Source organism: Notolepis coatsorum, assembly GCF_963971535.1.
Source record: "Notolepis coatsorum genome assembly, chromosome: 5".
Classification (NCBI taxonomy): Eukaryota; Metazoa; Chordata; class Actinopteri; order Aulopiformes; family Paralepididae; genus Notolepis; species Notolepis coatsorum.
Window position 1 is genome coordinate 129,580,893 of NC_140169.1, and position 20,443 is coordinate 129,601,335.

The window sequence follows — 20,443 nt, forward strand, 5'->3', positions numbered from 1 at the left end:
GTACATCTGTCTCTCTCATTAGTGTGTGCTAAGTGACTTCTAAAATCAGCTCAACAATCCATTTAAGAGGCATGAAGTTCCTGAATGCAAGTCAGAATTCCTTTTTGGTGGGAATCAAACTTAATTGTTTATGTGGTCTGTGTTTATCACACTTTGAAGAATAAGAGTACTGATCTGGAATCAATGCTTAGGTCACCATATACACTGCAGTGTCATGGTGCAATGATTTATGAGCCAATCTGGTCTTGAATCAGGTGAGTAAAGCAATGCTGATGCTGATGCAGTGATGTCTAGTCGATATAGAGCGGAGACTTGCTTTTCTTAAGACTGATTTATTGGGACAACCCTTTGAAACAGGAATGATACAGAACACTGGTATGTATAGTTTGTTTAATATATATAGTCAAAAAGTACATCTCAAGATATATGCGCACGATTAATGGTAATGCTTGCTGGTTATTGCTTAGTTCTAGGATGAGATGGTTAAAGGGGACATATTTTGTCTTTTAAAAAAGAATTATACAACCATCTTGAATCTGAAACATGTTTAACAGGTTTTTTTGTTGCAAAGAAACAAGTCTAGATCTAATTTTAACTGTTTTTTCTTCCCTTGTGTTAAATGTGCCGTCTTGGTGGATATAGCTACACACCAAATTTGGTATCAATTATTCCCTTCCCTGGCTGGCCCGAGAGTAAAAGCAACAAAATAAAAATTACAAAATGTGCAGCACATTTAGTGGGCAGTGTTCCTGACTAAAGCTAAGAGGTTGCTGGTGCCCCCTTGTGACATCACAGAGGGCAATGTTTAGGAACAACTTGTTCATCTGAGGTTCTCCCCGGCGCCTAAATAACGTTTCAGACTGCTGTAGGCAAAACCCTTTTCCCATAATATGTCCCCTTTCAAATGAAACGTGAGTCACTCGTGAGTCTAATAATAAAAAGATGAAGGATACACAGAAATACATAAATAATCTGATGGATGTTAAGATTTGCATAGAGTTATGATGTTAACGTATCATAAGGAACCACTCAATAATACGTATCCATAATGGTTCACTCATGGTCTTATTTGGATATTGATTTAATAGAACTGTGCTTCGAGTAATGGTTATGTGCCTATGGAATATATTCATTTACAATTACAATGGAATTAGGTAGCTTATCCTCTGATGATGCACTTTTTGGTCAGTAGATTAGTCCCTAAACAAACCCACAAGGATTCCCTGAATAAACATACCTAGTCCTTCTTCCATGCATCAAAGACTTGAACGGATTCGATCCATGAATGGTAAAAAAAAAAAAAAAAAAAAAATTATTTAGTTTGAGAGTCTAGCGAGTGACGGTACACACACTCCTGCTGCGACTCAGTGGCCTGAGTTACTTTGTCAAAATTACTAATACATTCCCACCCTACTTGTTCACTTTGCCAAGTAGTAAACATTTGCGAATTACATTCAAAACAAATAACCTCAAAATATATATGTATGCATGTGTGCAGCATGCATTGCATTAGTGCACGTTTTCATCGATGGAACCACTTTTAAAAACAGATGACTGGGTAAGAAATAACCAAACCACACACACACACAGAGAATGAATACTAAGGATTGGACGGAGGATGTGCAGCTGAGCTTAGCAGTATGTGGTACTGTTGTGGAAAGTTGTTCCAAGGCTTTGGTTGGAGAGCGCGGCGTCTCTGGCGGCTGATGGGGTCGGGAGGTCCGGGGCTACCACAGCTTGACGTCCAGCAGCTGATGGGGTCGGGAGGTCCGGGGCTACCACAGCTTGACGTCCAGCAGCTGCACGTCTCCCAGGATCTCCAGCTCGTTGACGCTGAGCAGGTCCTGCACCCTGTGCTTATAGTCCAGCTGGTGGACGCCATTCACGGCGACTTTAAACTGCTTATCATCACACAGGATGATCATCTGCAGAACACGGAGCGGCGGGAGAGAGGGGGGTCATGGAGATGATGAGGACCACATGGGAAGGGGAAGGAGAGTATATCAATGCAGCTCTACGGTATCTTTAAAAAAGGAACATGCCAACATTTTGGGAAATTAGCTTATCGTCTTCTCCAGAGAGAGACAAGAAGATAGATACCGGTTTCCTCTCTGTGCGTTCAGTAGAAAGCTATCTGGCTGCACGTTAGCCTAGCTTAGCACAATGAATGGAATGGAATGGAAGCAGACACGAGGAACACCTCCCCCGAAGGCTAACCGGCACGGTCCGCTTCCATTCATTCATCCTCTGGAGAAGACGAAAGGGGAACTATTTTACTATTTCTTTCACTATTTGGGCAATTTTACACAATTCCTGAGAGTTTATGGAACACATCTGTAAGGTTTTTTTCAAAAAAATTCATTGTTTTGTATTTTTAATCAAGTACCGGTACTCAAAAACAGCATTTTTCTAAGTCAAAATTTTAAGCTGTTTTGAGGCTGGGCTCTGCCCATACTCAGAATGCGATTTGAGTGACAGGAGAGAGAGAGAGAGACATTGACGCGCAGGGGCCAAGCGGTCTCTTAATGAGTAATACAGGTGGCTGGCAGTTGGCTACAAGCATAGATGCATAGCTGGCAGTTGGCTAGCCAGCATAGATGGGGCGGGTGTTATTATGCAGATGAGAAACCTCTGACGTCACAGATACGCTAAATTTCAGATGACTCACTTGAGTGAGGGACAATATTGCGAGATGAGAATTGGACGAATGCGCCAAATTGAGAATTAGAGACATAGATCCTATTAATATAAGTCCACATAGCTAGAAAATAATGCTAAACACTGGAAAAGGCCATTTATAAGATAGTTCCCCTTTAAATTAATGTGTGTTTTACTAAACACTAATGAAGACTATTCCCTCTAGATTAGCCAGAGATAACCTCCCAAATGTAATCTGAAGTTACGGTTTATACTTTATAGTCCCTCAAACACGACGAAATTAACTCGACGATGGGGAAGCCGTTGTACCTCAAAGTACTCCCCGGCAGAGAAGGGGAAGCTGGGCAGATTGGTCTCCTCGGGGCCCCAGCAGTTGGACAGGTAGGAGTTGCGGACGATGGAGCTCGCCTTCATACGGGGGTTCAAATGGAGTGCAATGTCTTCGCTGTTGCCCACTCTCAGGTTCACACAAAAGCTGGAACATACAAGCAAAGGTATTGCGTTTGGTAGCTTTTCACACCCAGATGAAGTTGTTTTGCTGGTGTGTCGGAGAGAAAGAAAGAAATCAACTTAAAAAACGTGCTTGTACTGAGGTGGAAGAATGGACCTCTGGCTCAAACCCTCCCTCTTTTCTTGATCCTTCAAATCACAACCGTTGCTTTCCTCATACAAATGTCCAGATGGAAGACAGATTGATTGATTGATTGAAAAGTTTATTAACAGATTGCAGAATGGGTACAGTACAGCTCAATACATACAATTGTTAAGGGGATGCAGACCAGAGAAAGACTTTCGTCTTGTTTACATCAGGGTCCCCCATTTTCAATTCATCATATGACACACACGACATACAGATAGACAGTACTGCTACATCTATACATTTATGACATACCAGATTTGCAAATACAGTACCGTTTGTGATACCAAAAAAAATCCAGAAAAAGAGTGTATATACATTTGACATAGAAACTGTACATTGGAGGAGGTTGGGTAGGTGGGGTGGGGTTGGGTGGGGCTGTACATTGGAGGTGGGGGGGGGTTGGGTAGGGCGGGGACACACTGTACACTGTACATTGGAATACTGACATACATTTGACATAGAAACTGTACATTGGAGGAGGTTGGGTAGTTGGAGTGGGGTTGGGTGGGGCTGTACATTGGAGGTGGGGGGGGGGACACACACTGTACATTGGAATACTGACAAAGCCATACTTGGTCTTTACTGTACAACTGGGTTAGGACATTTGTAGGGGCCAGTTTCGAATTGCAGTCTCCCGTAGGTGTTCTTTGAGAGTGTTTTTGAAAGTGGGTAGTGATTCACATTCCTTTACAGCTTTGGGTAGGGCGTTCCACATTGATGTGGCATAATTGCGAAACGTGTTTAGTCCCTTGTTTGAGCCGAATCTGGGTTTCACATGATTTGTGGAGCTCCCTCTGGTGTTGTGATCGTGGTATTCACTGACCTTTGGGAAGTATTTTGACATGTACATGGGTACCTTGGTCGTGTAGTGTATCTTGTAGACCAGGCCCATTGCAAGTTGCTGTACTCTAAGCCATCCTAGGTTGGCAAAGTGGGCAGGGGTGAGGTGGGTTCTAGGAGTCAGGTCAAGCAGTAGTCTGACTAGTTTGTTTTGAGATGTTTGTAATTTGGTTTTTAGTGCCTTTGAGGTGCTTTGGTACCATGAGGTGCAAGCATAGTCGTAGTACCCTTGAATGAGTGCTCCTGCCAGAGTCTTCAGGGTATTCTTGTTTACCAGAGAGCAGATCCGGTACAAGAATCGAGTTCGTTGGTTGACTTTTTTTATTACATTGGATGCCATTTTGTCACAGGAAAGATTAGCCTCTAGGATGGATCCCAGGTAGGTAATTTCATCTTTCCTTGTGACAATATTGTCACCCACTGTAATAGTTGTGATTGGAAGATCAAGAAAAGAGGGCGGAGCTTGATAGATCAATGCCGGAGCTCCACAACGCTGGCGTGACATCAGGTGGGTCATGTGAGGAGCCTTCTCGCGTAGCCAGACCTCTCTCTCTCCACACTATGTTAGCGCAGGCAGCGCCGGAGAGAGGCTCTGGCTTAACGACCCATTATTCTGGTATAAGGGGGAAAACACTTTGGCTTGTTTGTATTTCTTTAAACCAATCACAATCATCCTGGACGCTGCTATGTCCAGGATGCAGCGATGGTGCCCTTGCAAAATAGTGTCGCAGATAGTGGAAGGGGAGGAGAATTCCGACTGAAATAGTCAGCCAATGGCGTGATTATACCAACGATCAAGATGTGCTTTCATTTGAGGGTATTTACTTTTTTTTTTTTTTGATCCACTTTTTCTCCCATTTTTTTTTCTATATTTTTCTCCCATCCCAATTTCGTATCATCCAATTCAACCCTCCCCTGTCACGAACGCTGTTTCTTGCCTCCCACAAGCCGGCTGCAATGTGGACTAAGTCATACATAGCACAAGTCCCCTCCGGTACTTGAGGTAACAGCAGTCGCATCTTTTCACCTGCGCAGCTCGGTCTCTCAGTGTCGAGGAGTAACGCGTGGGAGGCTCACGCTGCCCCCGACACTTCCTGATTCTACTGCGCAGGCGCACCAACCGACTTGTAGGAGTCGCTTGTTCACAACGTTCGATCCCCACCCTTCAGTTTTTCCCTCCCCGTAATACGGCCAATGTGTATTACTGCGGACGACCAGCCAAACTGAAAAACAATGTGGAGAGCTGGATTCGAACACGCGAATCCTAGCGTCTCCACACTGGTGGCGAGTGCCTTAGACCACTACACCACCTAGCCGCCCATTTGAGGGTATTTACATCCAAATCAGGTGAACGGTGTAGGAATTACAACAAGTTCTATGTGCCTCCTCTTTTTTAAGGGATCAAAAGGTAATTGGACAAACTAACAATCCATAAATAAAACGGTTCACTTTCCCCGGTGAAGTCCATTGTGGTGGCGTACAGAGCCAAGATTGTGTCAATGTCCAAATATTTATGGACCCGACTGTAAATCGTGCATCGAAAAGCCACCAACAAACAGAATCATGATGATCTACAGTAAGGACTGCCACATCGCTGTGCTGTTGCTAGCTAACGTTGGCTTCCAGTGCAGTACTGACGTTAGTGTTGCCAAAGACAGTATGTAGTGGTTAGAAGGCATCCGCATTGTGGACTCCTGACCCGCCTGACCTCACGGCAGCTTCATGGAACTCTGCCATCTGGCACTTCAATCATTTTGACACCTGGCTTCCCCGTCTACTGTACCTGTGTGGATACAGACTGGTCTGTCCTTTGATAGTGATGGTGTGTCCTGCACTCAAACCCTTCCCCAGTTTACCCCTGAAGGGAAGGTTCTGGAAAAGAAAAGAAATCATCAGATTAAATTGTATTCAGTGCTAACAGTCAGTGATTTTCATAGGGATATAACACACACACAGCAAGAAACACGACACTACTTACGTAGCACAACATGCACAGTAGGTAGTATTAATGTGATTATCTTGCTACTTTCATCAGAGGTTCATATGATCCTGAGACAAGTGTATTCCAGTAATATTTGTGTTATTACCGCTGCCATATTGAAATGTACTTGGGTTGCTTGCTACGTTACATGAGGTAGAATCTGTAATGCCGTCCAACAGCGCCCTCTAGGCAAAAGATCCCTGCTTGGTATTGCGCTTTGTTGCCTTTTTTGTTTTGATCTGACATATGGGTTAACCCTTTCACTGCCACACGACAGAAGGTTAACCCTTTACTATCACACAACCGACGGTCGCCGGGATGCGTGAATATTTTCGGCAACCAACTTGTGCTTAGCGTTTCTCTGATTGGCCACTACGCCCATGTGACCGCGGCAGCGCGAGAGAGCTGCAGCGCAGAAATAGGCTGTCTATTGCCTCGCGCTGCAGCGCGGAAATAGGCTGTCTATTGCCATTCTCTAAGACAAACTCTAACCTTAACCAGCTCCTTAACAGCGCCTAAACTTAACCCTTCTAACCATAACCAACTCCGAAACAATGCCTAACCTTAACCAACTCCGAAACAATGCTTAAAGTTAACATGCCTAAACTTAACCGGCGAAAGAATGCACGCTTAAAAAAAAAAATAATAATTGAAGGGAATCGAACTTGTTACCAACGGACCGCATGATCCACAGCAAGGCAGCGCTGCCAGTTGAGCTAGTTCTCGATAGTAAAAAAGGGGGGATTACTGCTACATAATGCTGCCGCGACGGAGCTCCGCGGCAGAGCGGAGCGGCTGCTGCCGCGTCGCCGCGGGGGCGTGGCTAGACGCAAGTTGGGCGTGGCTAGACACAAGTTGGTTGCCTTTAATATTTAGGCCGCCGGGATGGGTCAAGCACAGAGAGGCATTTCATCGGCGACCCAATGCATGCGTGTGTTCCAGTGTGTCGCCCATCTTACATGTGTGTGTTCATCTGCATGACAAATAAAGACTTCTTCTTCTTCAGACAAGAGCACAAAATCAATGCAAATAAAGCGCAATACCACGTTGTCATCTTTTGCCTAGAGGTTGCGGTTTGACGACATTACAGATGACCTTTAAACTAGTTTATGGGCAGTGTGATGATTTAACAACAAGGGAGGTGATTTCTAGGAAAAAAGTGATTTCTCCTAATAAGATTATTTCAAAATTCCAGGCCCAGTTGATGTGGAGGTGAATTTAACTAGAAACATTCTAAACTGTAGTTTGCCAGTTTAGTTTTGAATCGCATAGATAATTCATTGCCGTTGTACGACAGCTGGTGCCGCATGACTTCAGAATTCTGAACAGAAGAAGGTCTGATGGAAGAGCGCAGACTTCCAGGCAACAGAGACTCACCAGGTCACCTGATGACGAGAGCAAAGCCTGGAAAAGCAAAATAACAAAAACAAACTGCATTTACTCACATAAAGTCTTGTGATTTCTCAAAACAAACCGCATTTACTCATGTAAAGTCTTGTGATTTCACAAAACAAGTGAACCAAAGTGAACTCTATCCCATGCTATTCTCTCGTGTGAAACATGCAAAGAATACGTTTTTTTCAACATCCTTACATTTGGTTGTGTGACTTTGTTCACTATGGAAGGGAGAGGACTTGCACTCTAAAGTTAGAAGTGACAAAACACAGGGAATATGATACATTTAAGACATTTATTTTAAAGATAAACTTAATTTAAAAAGAAAATCATTTAGTTACAATATCACAGCTATACATTACTGCGAACACACTGCAAAATATTAGTCTTGAATCCAAATGCTAGATATGGGGCTTGAGATTTACTTACAGAGAGTGGGATGAAGCCGATTGCCTGCACATCGACCTTCCCAGAGATGTTCATCGTGTCTACTTTGTCTAGATCCAGCCTATGTTTGTACTCCAACACATGAACGCCATTCACTGCCACCTAAAACAAGAGATGGGGACACAAAGAGAAACTAAACTAAACACATGGACTCCTCACTTTTCCCAAATAACCCAACGAGGTTCACCATCATTTAGTTTGCAAGTTAAAAGGAAGTGGATAAGGACCAGCTAGCCTAGCTGTTGGCGAAAAAACACCTTTTTTAGTTTTAAGCTAGGCTAGTGGTCCGTATCCACTTCCATTAATTTGCGCTAAACTAGGCTAGCTTTCTACTGAACGCAACATTTCCCATAATGTTGCTGTGTTCTTTTAACAGCACAAATTACAGATACAGACGGTCCTCCTGAGCTGTATTTGGGTGGTCTTGGCAAGAAAAGGAGTTAACCAATAATCTACATGAAGGGTTTCTCTCAATTTCTTCTTAACTTTCTGCAGCTATTTTCTAAATGTTTAAGCCAGTTCATTTAATGGTTACCACAGCCAACCAAGATAACCATCTCACAATGTCACAGAAAAACACTGATTTATGCAGGTTATTCGGGTCATTCATTATAGAATAAGAATAAACACATGCAATACTTTTGGAATGGAATGCCATCCATTTTAAGAATTCACACCACTCTTTCTTAACTCAATCAGCGCCAGGGGTCGGGGTGCCAGGGGGTGCTAGAGCGCCATCGCTTTAATCAATGGGGAGACTGGGACATTTGGGAGTGCTTAAAATATATCAGCATCGCAGATGTAACGTTGTAAACGCTAGTCGTGCCGGAGTATTTAAACCCCGCCCGCACGGCTCAGATCGGCCCAGAAAAGAAACTACACCATTTCTAATGGAGTGCAATACAGCGGTGGTTTTTGCCCTTTTGCGAGCTCAGACCCATTCCCAATGATAACATCAGGCTGGATAGATGAAAAATGTATGGATATAGCTAATAAAAGAAATAACGATTAAAACCTGACTTTTCTCGTGATTGACGCTGAACGGTTGGCGAGTTAACCCGACTTTTTCCGTGATTGGCGCAGAATGAGTTAAAGCTAGAGAACCCTCCAATCGGTGATGTAACTGGGATGTTAAATTTGGGGCTGCTCCATAGACAATGAATGGCTCCGACTTTATGAGGGCATAAAATGTTTGCATGAGCTCTTAAACCCAAATTAGTTTTTTTTTTTAATTCTGACGAAAAACCTTCTACAAATGCTAGAATATAAACCTCAGTAAGAATGGTGCGTGTTCACAAATACATTCTTAAAATGGCGGTGGCACTTCCCTTTAAAACGGGAAATTCTGGTATTTTTTTTAACCTGGACGCTATTTTTCTATCATTTGGTGTCTAAATTAATAATAGGGACAAAATGTTTTGGATTTGGTATTGGTATTGACAGAGATCGCTTTAGCCATCAGCCGCAAAACAGGCTGCAATGTAATCACACAGGGCATTCACGTCAAAGTACGTCCACTAAAAGAGCTTTATTTTGCCACTAAAAGGCTCAGATTGTCATTATGTGTCTGACAACATTATGTGAAGGATCCTTACAGAGAAAGACCTTTGTGTTTACGCTTCTTCCGGTCTCTGTTTATCCATTCCACTATTTATGGCCAGGGGTGTTTTTCTGATGTTTACAAAAGAAGTCGCAAAGGGGAAATAAATCTACCGTATATAGATATTTTATAATCAGTCAGTTGATATTTTGTACATACTAGTCGCTTTTTGAGTGATTGTTTTTGCGGTTATCCTGCCAAACTTTTGTGTGTACTGATGCCAGGTCAACACAATAACTTTAGCTACAATAACATTACCTCCACTGTCTACAACAGGTCTCTCTGCTCTTGGAACAACATTTGGCTTTAGGAAAAGGTGCTTTGGTACAGGATTTCTTCTCTTGGACTGGCAGTAGTCATCAGGGTCAAAATTATCTCTACATGATTCCCTTATGTAAACAAGACAAAAGTCTTTTTCTGGTCTGCATCCTCTTAGCAGTTGTTTGTATTGAGCCGGCCCGTACTGTATTGTACCCATTCTGCAATATGTTAATAAAGTTTTCAATCAATCAATCACAGACCCAATGGTCTGAAAGGCACAGTGTACAGACAGGAGTGTGTTCATCCATTTGTTTTCAGCGTGTCCTTATCCAACAAAAGGTAGTCTGTGAAAACTGTGTGAAGTCCGTGGCTAAATAAGCTCTTTTAGTGGACGTATTTTGACGTGCATGAATGCCCCGTATGATTACATTGCAGCCTGTTTTGTGGCTGCCGGCTGAAGCGATCTCTCTCAATACTGGACCAATTACAAAAATTGTTGTCGCCATTATTCATTTTAAATACCAGAATCCCCCTTTCAATTGACACTGCTAGAAAAGTTGTAATGAAACTGAAGCCATATTTTCAGAAAATTCACCTAAATGTACATACCCAAGTAAATGGAGGTTTGCTCCACTTCTACAAGGCCCATTTGCATGTTCCTCATATCGAGGGACATCTATGTACCTCAGGGAATGTATTCCAAGTGTCAGAAATATTGTGTCTGTTACTATGCTTGAGTAAATTGTAATGAACCAAAGGAGAATATAAATTATTTTTTATTCTTTTCCATCTTTGACAGTGAATAACACCATGCTAACATTGACCAGAAATTGCCACTGAGCTCATTGTGTACAAACAAATCTAAGCAAATTAATAAAGGGCAGATGATTTACAGGGGGTTTTGTAGACACAGTACTGAATTTTGCCATCCGGACACATGTAATTTGAAATATGAATATAGAATATCAGGCCTATGGGCGGCTACGTGGCGTAGTGGGCAAGGCGCTCGCCACGAATGCGGAGACGCTGGGCTCGCCTGTTCGAGCCCAGCGCTCCACATTGCTTTCAGTTTAGCTGGTCGTTCATACTAATACACATTGGCCGTATTAGGGGGTGGGAAACTGATGGGTGGGGATCGGGCGTTGTGGACAGCGACTCCTACCGGTCGGTTGGTGCGCCTGCGCAGTAGAATCAGGAAGTGTCGGGGGCAGCGTGAGCCTCCCACGCGTTACTCCTCGCCACTGAGAGATCGAGCTGCGCAGGTGAAAAGATGCGACTGCTGTTACCTCAAGTACCGGAGGGGACTTGTGCTATGTATGACTTAGTCCACATTGCAGCCGGCTTGTGGGAGGCAAGAAACAGCGTTCGTGACAGGGGAGGGTTGAATTGGATGATACGAAATTGGGATGGGAGAAAATATAGAAAATGGGAGAAAAAGTGGATAAAAAAAAAAGAATATCAGGCCTATAAATTACCTTATTATGGCCAAGTCATACATCTATGGATCGGGCCAAATCTCCTCTTTCTAATGGCAGAGGTAAATCTGGATTTAGTACCACCAGGCGCCCGTTACAGGGCAGCAAATACCATGAATGAAATAGTTACTTTTGTATAATGTCCATAGCTCTGCCATTTTTTACAGGATTGCAACGCAGTTTTTATCCTAGACGTTCACAGAAAGGTAAAGAAACAATATACGTTGTATTTTATGGCAATAACGCTGAAGTTTGTTCGACCCGTGAGATATAAACACGATTTTCACATCAATATTTGTAAAAGAAAAATGGTTGGACTACAGTTTGTATGCGGCTGGTGTGAGCTGGGTAGTGTAGTTGAAACCATCTAAGGTTTTCCGGGGCAATGCGCAGATTTTTATAAGCTCATATTTCACTAATAACACTTAATATCATTGGTAAACAAATGTAGTGCTGAAAATATACACTTTGACTGCTGTTTTGATAGGGTTAGGGTCTTTACTCTTGGCTACATTTGGAAAAGAAATGCAACATCACTTAATACAAACTGTATTGATCTATTTGTGACGTGAAATTAATATTTTTCAACGGACGTTATGAATTTAGATGTGATTATCTCACCTTGAACACATCTTTCTGCACCAAGACAATGATCTCAAATGATGAGCCTTGGTCGAAGGGCATCTTGTACAGGATTTCCTCCTTCCCCCAGTGCTCCTTCTGTAGAGTGTTGCAGACGATGCATGGAGATCTCTTGAATCTTGGGTTGAAGTGAAAGGCTATGTCCGCTCTTGGCTTTACACTGCTGCCACATGTGAAATCTATTTGAAACCTGGAACAACATCACAGCAGTCTGTCAACAATGTAAATTTTACTCATAGGTAACATGATAAATTATCATAAAAACTTCATCAATGATGTAAAACAAAAACAAACCCAGAGAGCTTTGGAAATTACTCAACAACCAACTAGGCTGCAGTAAGAAACTGAAAACCAGATTTACAAACATCAACATCTTAAGCTGCAAGGGCCCACATGAGGGCCCTTTTGAGGACGATTTGCCCACCGGCACTTTGGCGACCTCTAGTGGGTCGGGTGTGCATATTTTTTAATGCAATATATATATCGAATTAAAGTCGCATTTGTTGCCTGTCGATAGCCCTTTCAGGTGACAAAATCCGTTCAGCGGTTCTCGAATTACATGCCGATATTTGAGGCTTGCGCAAAGTACACGATATTGCGCAAATACTACTCCCTTGGGGTCTAGTTCCGTCAATCATTTGGCGATCTCGAAAATGATTGGACAGGGTTGTAGCCAATGAGTGTGGCTTTCCAATGATACCCCACCTGGGGATGTACGAATCAGGGATCTAGGTGAAAAACTCATGAGCGAAAACAGGAAAAGAAAGACCGCCGAATGAATTGAAGTCTATGAGAAAACTGAGCTTTTCTTTTGTACACAGTTTACCAAAATCACTCCTAATCACTAATTTCTGAACGGATCTTTATGATTTGGACATGTACTACATAAGGCTTCAGGCTATGGATCCTGGGAGTTTTTTAAGCCATACGAATTTCTGGGGAAATACTACTTCTGGACTACTAACTACTACAGAAAAACTTGAGTAACAAGTTTTTCTACTACTCAAGTTCAGATGTTACTCTATTTCATTAGCACTAAAAGTTATCTTTCTTTATTGTATCATACACTTCAGAATGTTATCTTTCAAAAGAGACCAGGCTTATGCATGTGCTATAAGTATAAAGTATAATATTTTGGTTTGCAAAAAAGGTATGCAGTCCTCAAACTAAAACAAAAATGGCTACTTTTCTGGCCGCATGTTAAGAGGTTTTAAAGGGGAACTATCTTATAAATGGCCTTTTTGAGTGTTTAGCATTGTTTCCTAGCTATGTGAACTTATATTAATATGATCTATGTCTCAAAATTCTCATATTGGCGCATTCTTCCAATTCTCCTCTCACAATATTCACCCTCACTGAACTGAGTCATTTGAAAATGTGCGCGATTTGTGATGTCAGAGAGACACCGCTGCATGTTAATGAAGAGGTGCAAGATGAGCTGCACACAGTTCTGCTGCCCAGGCTCAAAACGGCTCGAGATCTTGAGGTAGAAAAATGCTGTTTTTGAGGACTTGATTAGAAATACAAAACAATGAATAAAAAATATATATATATTACAGAGGTGTTCCATAGACTCACAGGAATTGTGTAAAAGTGCCCAAATAGTGAAAGAAATAGTAAAATAGTTCCCCTTTAAGACAGAAAACACTCATCACAGACAAGCTGAATGTGGCCAATTACTTAAACATATTCTTTACAAACATAGCCACAACACTGGTTAATAAACGAACCTCCCACTCTGGGCATTTGAGTAGAACACATCCTAGCCTACTACAAAAACCTAGGGGTTCGCAAAGACGACTTCAAACTCGAAATGGTAACAACGGATGAGGTGTTCAAAAAACTGAGCGCCCTCCTACCTAACAAGGCCACTGGCCATGACAATATCCCCTCCAAATTCCTCAGAGACTCAGCAGCCACCATCACCCCAGTCATCACCCACATAATAAACCTCTCCATAAAACAGGGACATGTCCCCAAATATTTCAAAATTGCGAGAGTGACCCCCCCTGCACAAAAAGGCAGCAAATTAGACCCAGGCAACTACCGTGGAAAAAATTGTCTACGAACATGTCAAAAAGTACTTCGCGGGAAAAAAAGCTAATCTACGAATTCCAATCTGGCTTCAGAACATCCCATTCCACTGACACCAGGGTTTCCGTTAGAATTTTTTTTTGCAGGTCTGAGTGTCCGGTAGATTTCAATCTACCGGACAAATGGGATAAATTCCGGTCAGAGTTTATTGAGCTTAAAAACAATTGATATGCCTATATAAAGAATGACATCATCAAGGCATTTATAATATTTTAACTTAAAACTAGGCTACTTTTGCGTATATACAGTCATTAATATATTCCAAATAAAATAAGTCCCTCGAAACTTCGTGCTGCTGCCGACTTGAGGTGTCGGTGGGCAGTCTGCCCGACCTTAATAAACAGCAGTCTGTTATAATCACATTTTTATGAGCTAACGAATTCCGTTATATTGGACATTTGTATTAATTATATCAAGCGAAGAACTGAGAAATTTGGCAGAGAGAGACGGCAACATTATCATGGGTTTGCGTGATGTATATCTCCACCTCCCAACGAGGTGGTGCTGGTCATAATGTCCTGTGAAAATAATTCCCTCTAAACACAATTTGATTATTTGAATTGTATTAAAATAGGCTAAAATTAAATAGCCTATGCAATCATTTGTTTCATCGTTGCTTCACCAAGCAGCCGGTCTAATAATGACATCCTGTTGTCAGCGCGAGCTGGCTGCTGATATATTTACGTGAAGCATGAAGCAGCAGTGTTTTTAGGTCCGGTCTGGAAACCGCTCAGCAGCGCCCCCACCCAACAGCTGAATTGCCAATGGCTGAATTGGAGTACTGCACCCTGCCGGCCGGCAGATGGATGCTTCTCGCAAATATATCAGCAGCCAGCTCGCGCTGACAACAGGATGTCATTATTAGACCGGCTGTTTGGTGAAGCAACGATGAAACAAATGTAATGATTGTTTGTTTCGTTCATCGCATAGGCTATTTAATTTTAGCCTATTTTAATACAATTCAAATAATCAAATTGTGTTTAGAGGGAATTATTTTCACCGGACATTATGACCGGAGAGATTAAATATGTCGGACTTCAACAGATTTTGCCGGTCAAATACCGGTAATTACCGGCTAACGGAAACGCTGACTGACACATGCCTTCTCTATTTGAACGACCACATAAAACACGAAGTGGACGCGGGCAAATACTGTGGCATGGTCATGGTGGACCTCCAAAAGGCTTTCAACACTGTCAATCACTCCATTCTGATTCATAAGCTGCTAAAAGCAATTGGTTTTGATAGTTCATCAGTGACCTGGATGCAATCCTACCTGGAGGGGAGAGAACAGATGGTGGAGGTGAGCGGTACACTGCCCCCCCCCCCCCTCCCAGTGAGCTGTGGTGTTCCACAAGGAAGCATACTAGGACCTTTACTGTTCCTAATTTATGCAAATGACATGTCATCAGCTTGTGACTGCAACTTGTTCCTTTTCGCAGACGACTCAGCCCTGCTGGTCTCTGACAGGGACAAGTTGCAGGTTGAAAAAGCCCTGAACTCGGCATTATCTGGACCTGGCTTGCTGATAACAAACTATCATTATACCTGGGTAAAACAGAATCCATTCTCTTTGGATCAAATAGCAAACTCAGCAAGGCCAACGGCTTCTCTGTTACAGTGGGTGACATTATTGTCACAAGGAAAGATGAAATTACCTACCTGGGCCCTCATTTATCAATAATGCGTAGAAAGTGTTCTATTTTTGTTCCTACGCAAGGAATTTAGAATGTCTCTACGCACAGATTTATCAACCGTGCGTGCACAGGTCATACGCACACTCCATGTTGATAAATACCATTGTTCTTACCGTCTATTATCCATATGGTACTGAAACACCCCCATGGGATGTGAAATAATGCCGAGCGAACTATGAGAAACTTCACTAGAGCGCGATTGATCATGGAGGTGTAACCAACAAATTGAACGTATACAGCATTTCCCGCTGTGAACAATCTTATTTGGAAACATGACACAGAATAATAGTATTTAGCGTTTTATTTTAAACAATATTTAATCGTATGATTATAGATATTTTTTGAGAATAAATAAATCCAATGAAGTTGTCAAGTTCACAGACAACTCCGCTGAGGAGGAGGGGGCGTGTATATCGTCGGTGCCAAGGATGTTGACTGACCCAGTCCTGCTACAGAACCAGCACATTGACAGAAATAAATGACAAGCTGACCCGACATTAAGCACTGTAATGACTGAAATGAAATCAATTTCAGCAGGCCAACTCTGCGCTCTACAATGCCTATTGTGCGCTTGTGAGCCTGTGGTGTTGGACAGTCATCATTATGGCTTCAGTGGATAACCCTGATCTGCATTTAAGTTATGTTTTAATTACAGATACCCCAGTAATAACATTACAATTGATTTAAATACAATTATGATATTGTATTATGATCAGTGATGGCTGTACAATACTGATTCTGAATGAGTCGTGTTCCTCCCAGCCACCGGCAATGACATTATCAGCCAAAATGTGCATCGCAGATTATCTGTACATTGAACGAGTGGAATCCCGTTCACATAACTGGATTTGTTTATTGATGGAGCTTTGAAAGCTACATGGGTACAGTCTATTACTACGATGATGTTGGGTAACCTGGCGTAAAATCCTCTCTTGGCCTCCTGTTATTGATATATGGATTTTGTATGTAGTTGGGGATTGGGGAAATTATAGCCCCTTTCGTGACTGTGATGCACCGAGTGAATCGGTGCATCACAGTCACGAAAGGGGCTAGGGAAATTACGACATCCAACACTGCGTTTTGCTCCACGCTCAAATTTGGGTCCCAAATTGTGGTACAAATCAAGGAGAATGTGTCTTGGGTAGTGGACTCTACTTAATATTATTATGTTCTCTCTCTGCAAATAGACTGCCCTATATCTCTGAAAACATCTGAGCGCACACCGCGAGAAGTATTCCTATAATAACGCTATGAACCAGGCTGAATTCATTCAGAAATACCTATTCCAAATGCTATTTATAGGGTTTGAAAATAATTACACTAATGTCGCTATTTTACAATTAACTATAATGAATTACGGGTCATACAGAACACGTCACTGTTGAAACTAATGCATGAAACTGATGAAAGCATATTCCGTCCATCTGCAGTCTTCATATTCTACCGCTGGGCGCAATGTACTCTGAGCTGTGCGTAGATATACTCACAATCTCAAGCACACGTTCAATGATAAGTCCCACACTTTGCTTAGAAATTATCGTACGCACGGTTTACGCACATATCTGTGCGTACGCAGTTGCACCATTGATAAATGAGGGCCCTGGGTTCCATTCTAGAGGCAAATCTTTCCTGTGACAAAATGGCAACCAATGTAATCAAAAAAGTCAACCAACAAACAAGATTCTTGTACCAGATCTCCTCTCTGGTAAACAAGAATACCTTGAAGACTCTAACAGGAGCACTCATTCAAGGGTACTACGACTATGCTTGCACCTCTTGGTACCAAAGCACCTCAAAGGCCCTAAAAACAAGGCTACAAACATCACAAAACAAACTGGTCAGACTACTGCTTGTCCTTACTCATAAAACCCACCTTACCCCTGCACATTTTGACAATTTGACAAGAGTACAGCAACTTAGAGCTGCCGCGATTACCGCATTACCGCGGTATCGCTGTTACATCACGGCCACCGCAGAGTAGGCTGAATACCGCGTCACCGCTGTTTTTTATAATAATAATAATAAATTACCCTCCTCTCGTTGGGCTTGCGGCTCTGCAGATATACCCTACTTCTCTATCGAGGTTCCAAGCGACCCTATTGGGTACCAGAAAAGTCACGTGAAACATTGCAGACCACTGATTGGTCAGAAGAGAGACGCGTCACACGTTTTTTACGTCCTGAATGTCAGATCATCACAACACGGCTAATAACGTTAGCTTTAACTCTCCGCCGGAGTGGACTACAATCGCTCTTCAGGAGTACTAAACGAGACATAATGATTTTACTGTCTGCAACGAATGTTATAATAAAAGCCCTTCGTTCTATACACTTGTCTGATTGAAAACTTTATTAACAGACCGCAGAATGGGACAACTCAGCACGCTCTGAGCAAAGAAAGGAACTGAGATATGAATAGAGTATTGCTTGCCTTGCTATCGTCCGGTAAATACGCTGATGTTATTGAACGTATAACTATATAATGTGAATGCCACAAAACGAATGCCTTTATTATAAAGTAGTAACTTTATAGTAATAATAATAAGAAAGGGTCGGGGGGGTAACCAGCCCTGCCCGCGACACTGAGTGAACTGCAAACGACCAGAGGGAAAACTTCGAATCCGTGTTTCACTTTCAATAACTAATGCGTGCTTGCCGAATCCCAAACAATATTCATGCTGCAAAGTCATCCTCTAAAGATAGACATTTAGACTAGAGGCAGGCTATATGCTATAAAGAGTAGACTACTACTAAAAAAAATGCATTCAAACTTTTTTTTTTTTTTTTGGTGTGTGTAATAACCGCGCGGTAGGAAATATTTTGCAAATTTGTGCGGTAAGGAAAACAGCAATACCGCGGCAGCTCTACAGCAACTTGCAATGGGCCTGGTCTACAAGATACACTCCACCACTGGGATACATCATACACATGTCGAAATACTTCCCAAAGGTCAGTGAATTACACGACCACAACACCAGAGGGAGTTCCACAAATCATGTTCAACCCAGATTCGGCTCAAACAAGGGACTAAACACGTTTCGCAATTATGCCACAATAATGTGGAACGCCCTACCTAAGGAATGTGAATCCCTGAAACTGGCCCCTGTAAATGTAATGTTTCTTCCCCTTCGGATGTATATATTTTGTATGATCTCTTTTTACTACACAGTTCTGTATATCTGTATGTCCTGTATGTCATAAATGTCATGATTAATTGAAAATGTGGGACCCTGATGTAAACAAGACAAACGTATTTTTTCTGGTCTGCATCCTCTTAGCAGTTGTTTTGTATTGAGCCGTACTGTATTGTAATTTGTACCCATTCTGCAATTTGTTAATAAAGTTTTCAATCAATCAATCAATTTAAAAGTTCTGTGTGGTGAGACAATGTTGTATGCAGTACCTCTCGGAATCCTCTGGGACAGAGCCTTGAATGAGCACCATCTCCCCAAGGAGCAGACCCCCTAGGATCGTCCCAGCATATGGAATGCACTGTGTGAAATTTACAAAATATTAGTTTCTTCAAAGCAGTTCAACATGAGGGAATTCGTGACTTAAATATACAAAACGGACGCATACAAACATCTTTAAGATATTCGCATGGCCTAGTATAATTATAAGTCACGTTAAGTTTAATTGCAGAGAAGATGGTTTCGTATATGTAGTCATTAACAACATAGCCACTACCGACCCCAGTGGTCGCTTTATTGAGACCCAGAGCCAAGAAGGCCATTATATCAAGAGTGCATCGCTTCAGAATTTCAAATGGCGTAGTTAAAATATTATACTGCGTTGGTTGCATGGTGTCCGCAGCAGCACATGAAAAACATCCATCACATGATCCATCTACCCGTTAGCTAACTATTAGCAAGTGCTAAGTAAGATGACGTGCGAGCCATCATAGCAAATCGTAATGATGAACATTTTAAAATGGTATTATCATTATCTCACTTAATTCTAAACAAATAGAGATATCTCACCGGATTCAAAACAGTTTGTTTCGGGTTTGTAATCGACATATTTAGGTATGGCTAGCTACTGCCGATGCGTCCAGCTCAAAGTCTACTTTCCCAAATGGAATGTCAAATTAGTTGTTTACTTCCGCTTGCGTACCCACGGACCTTTTTTTTTTACCAAGGCTGACGTTCACAAGGTTGCGTCAAGTTCTCTAGGAGCCGAAATCAAGGATAAGCGAGCTTTTTCCTGGATGTTGAATTGCATTTGTTTTTGCTGCAATACATGTATTTGCTAAATCGTTTCAATATTCCCCCATCCCCACCCACGACCTGTTTAACAGTGCTGCCCACTTCAAAAACACTCTCAAAGAACACCTACGGGAGACTGCAATTCGAAACTGGCCCATGTAAATGTCCTAACCCAACCCCCTCCAATGTACAGTAAATGACCAAGTATGGTTGTCAATATTCCAATGTAAAGTTTTGCTTGTACAGTTGTACAATGTCCCCCCCCTCCCGCCCAACCCCCCCACCCCACCCACCACCTCCAATGTACAGCCCACCCCACCTACCAGACATTTTATTTTCTGTAGAGCAGAGGGACTGGGCTGGGTTACTGACCAAACACTCCCATCAGTGATGGCTGTCAGAATGTAGAGCTACAAATACTTACAGCTGCCCCTTTAATTCCACAACTGTCTATACTGTAGCTGGGGAGATAGGAAAGAGTGAAACCTATGATTAAGAGTAGTCACTCA

At 42.2% G+C, this 20,443-nt stretch overlaps 1 protein-coding gene across 2 annotated transcripts; it reads right to left on the minus strand.

Annotated features, from left to right (window-relative positions):
- Positions 1–370: 370 nt before the first annotated feature.
- lgals8a (galectin 8a) lies at positions 371–19,839 on the minus strand. Of its 2 annotated transcripts, XM_084315050.1 has the most exons (9): positions 19,710–19,839; positions 19,133–19,221; positions 11,919–12,129; positions 7,944–8,063; positions 7,713–7,760; positions 7,497–7,523; positions 5,922–6,010; positions 2,968–3,133; positions 371–1,925 (listed from the first exon to the last, which is right to left on the minus strand). In XM_084315050.1, the coding sequence occupies exons 1-9, from the start codon at positions 19,746–19,748 to the stop codon at positions 1,776–1,778; spliced, it is 939 nt and encodes a 312-aa protein (XP_084171176.1). In that variant the 5' UTR covers positions 19,749–19,839; the 3' UTR covers positions 371–1,775. The 2 variants fall into 2 exon arrangements, with proteins under 2 accessions (XP_084171176.1, XP_084171177.1); XM_084315051.1 differs by lacking the exon at positions 7,497–7,523.
- Positions 19,840–20,443: the final 604 nt, after the last annotated feature.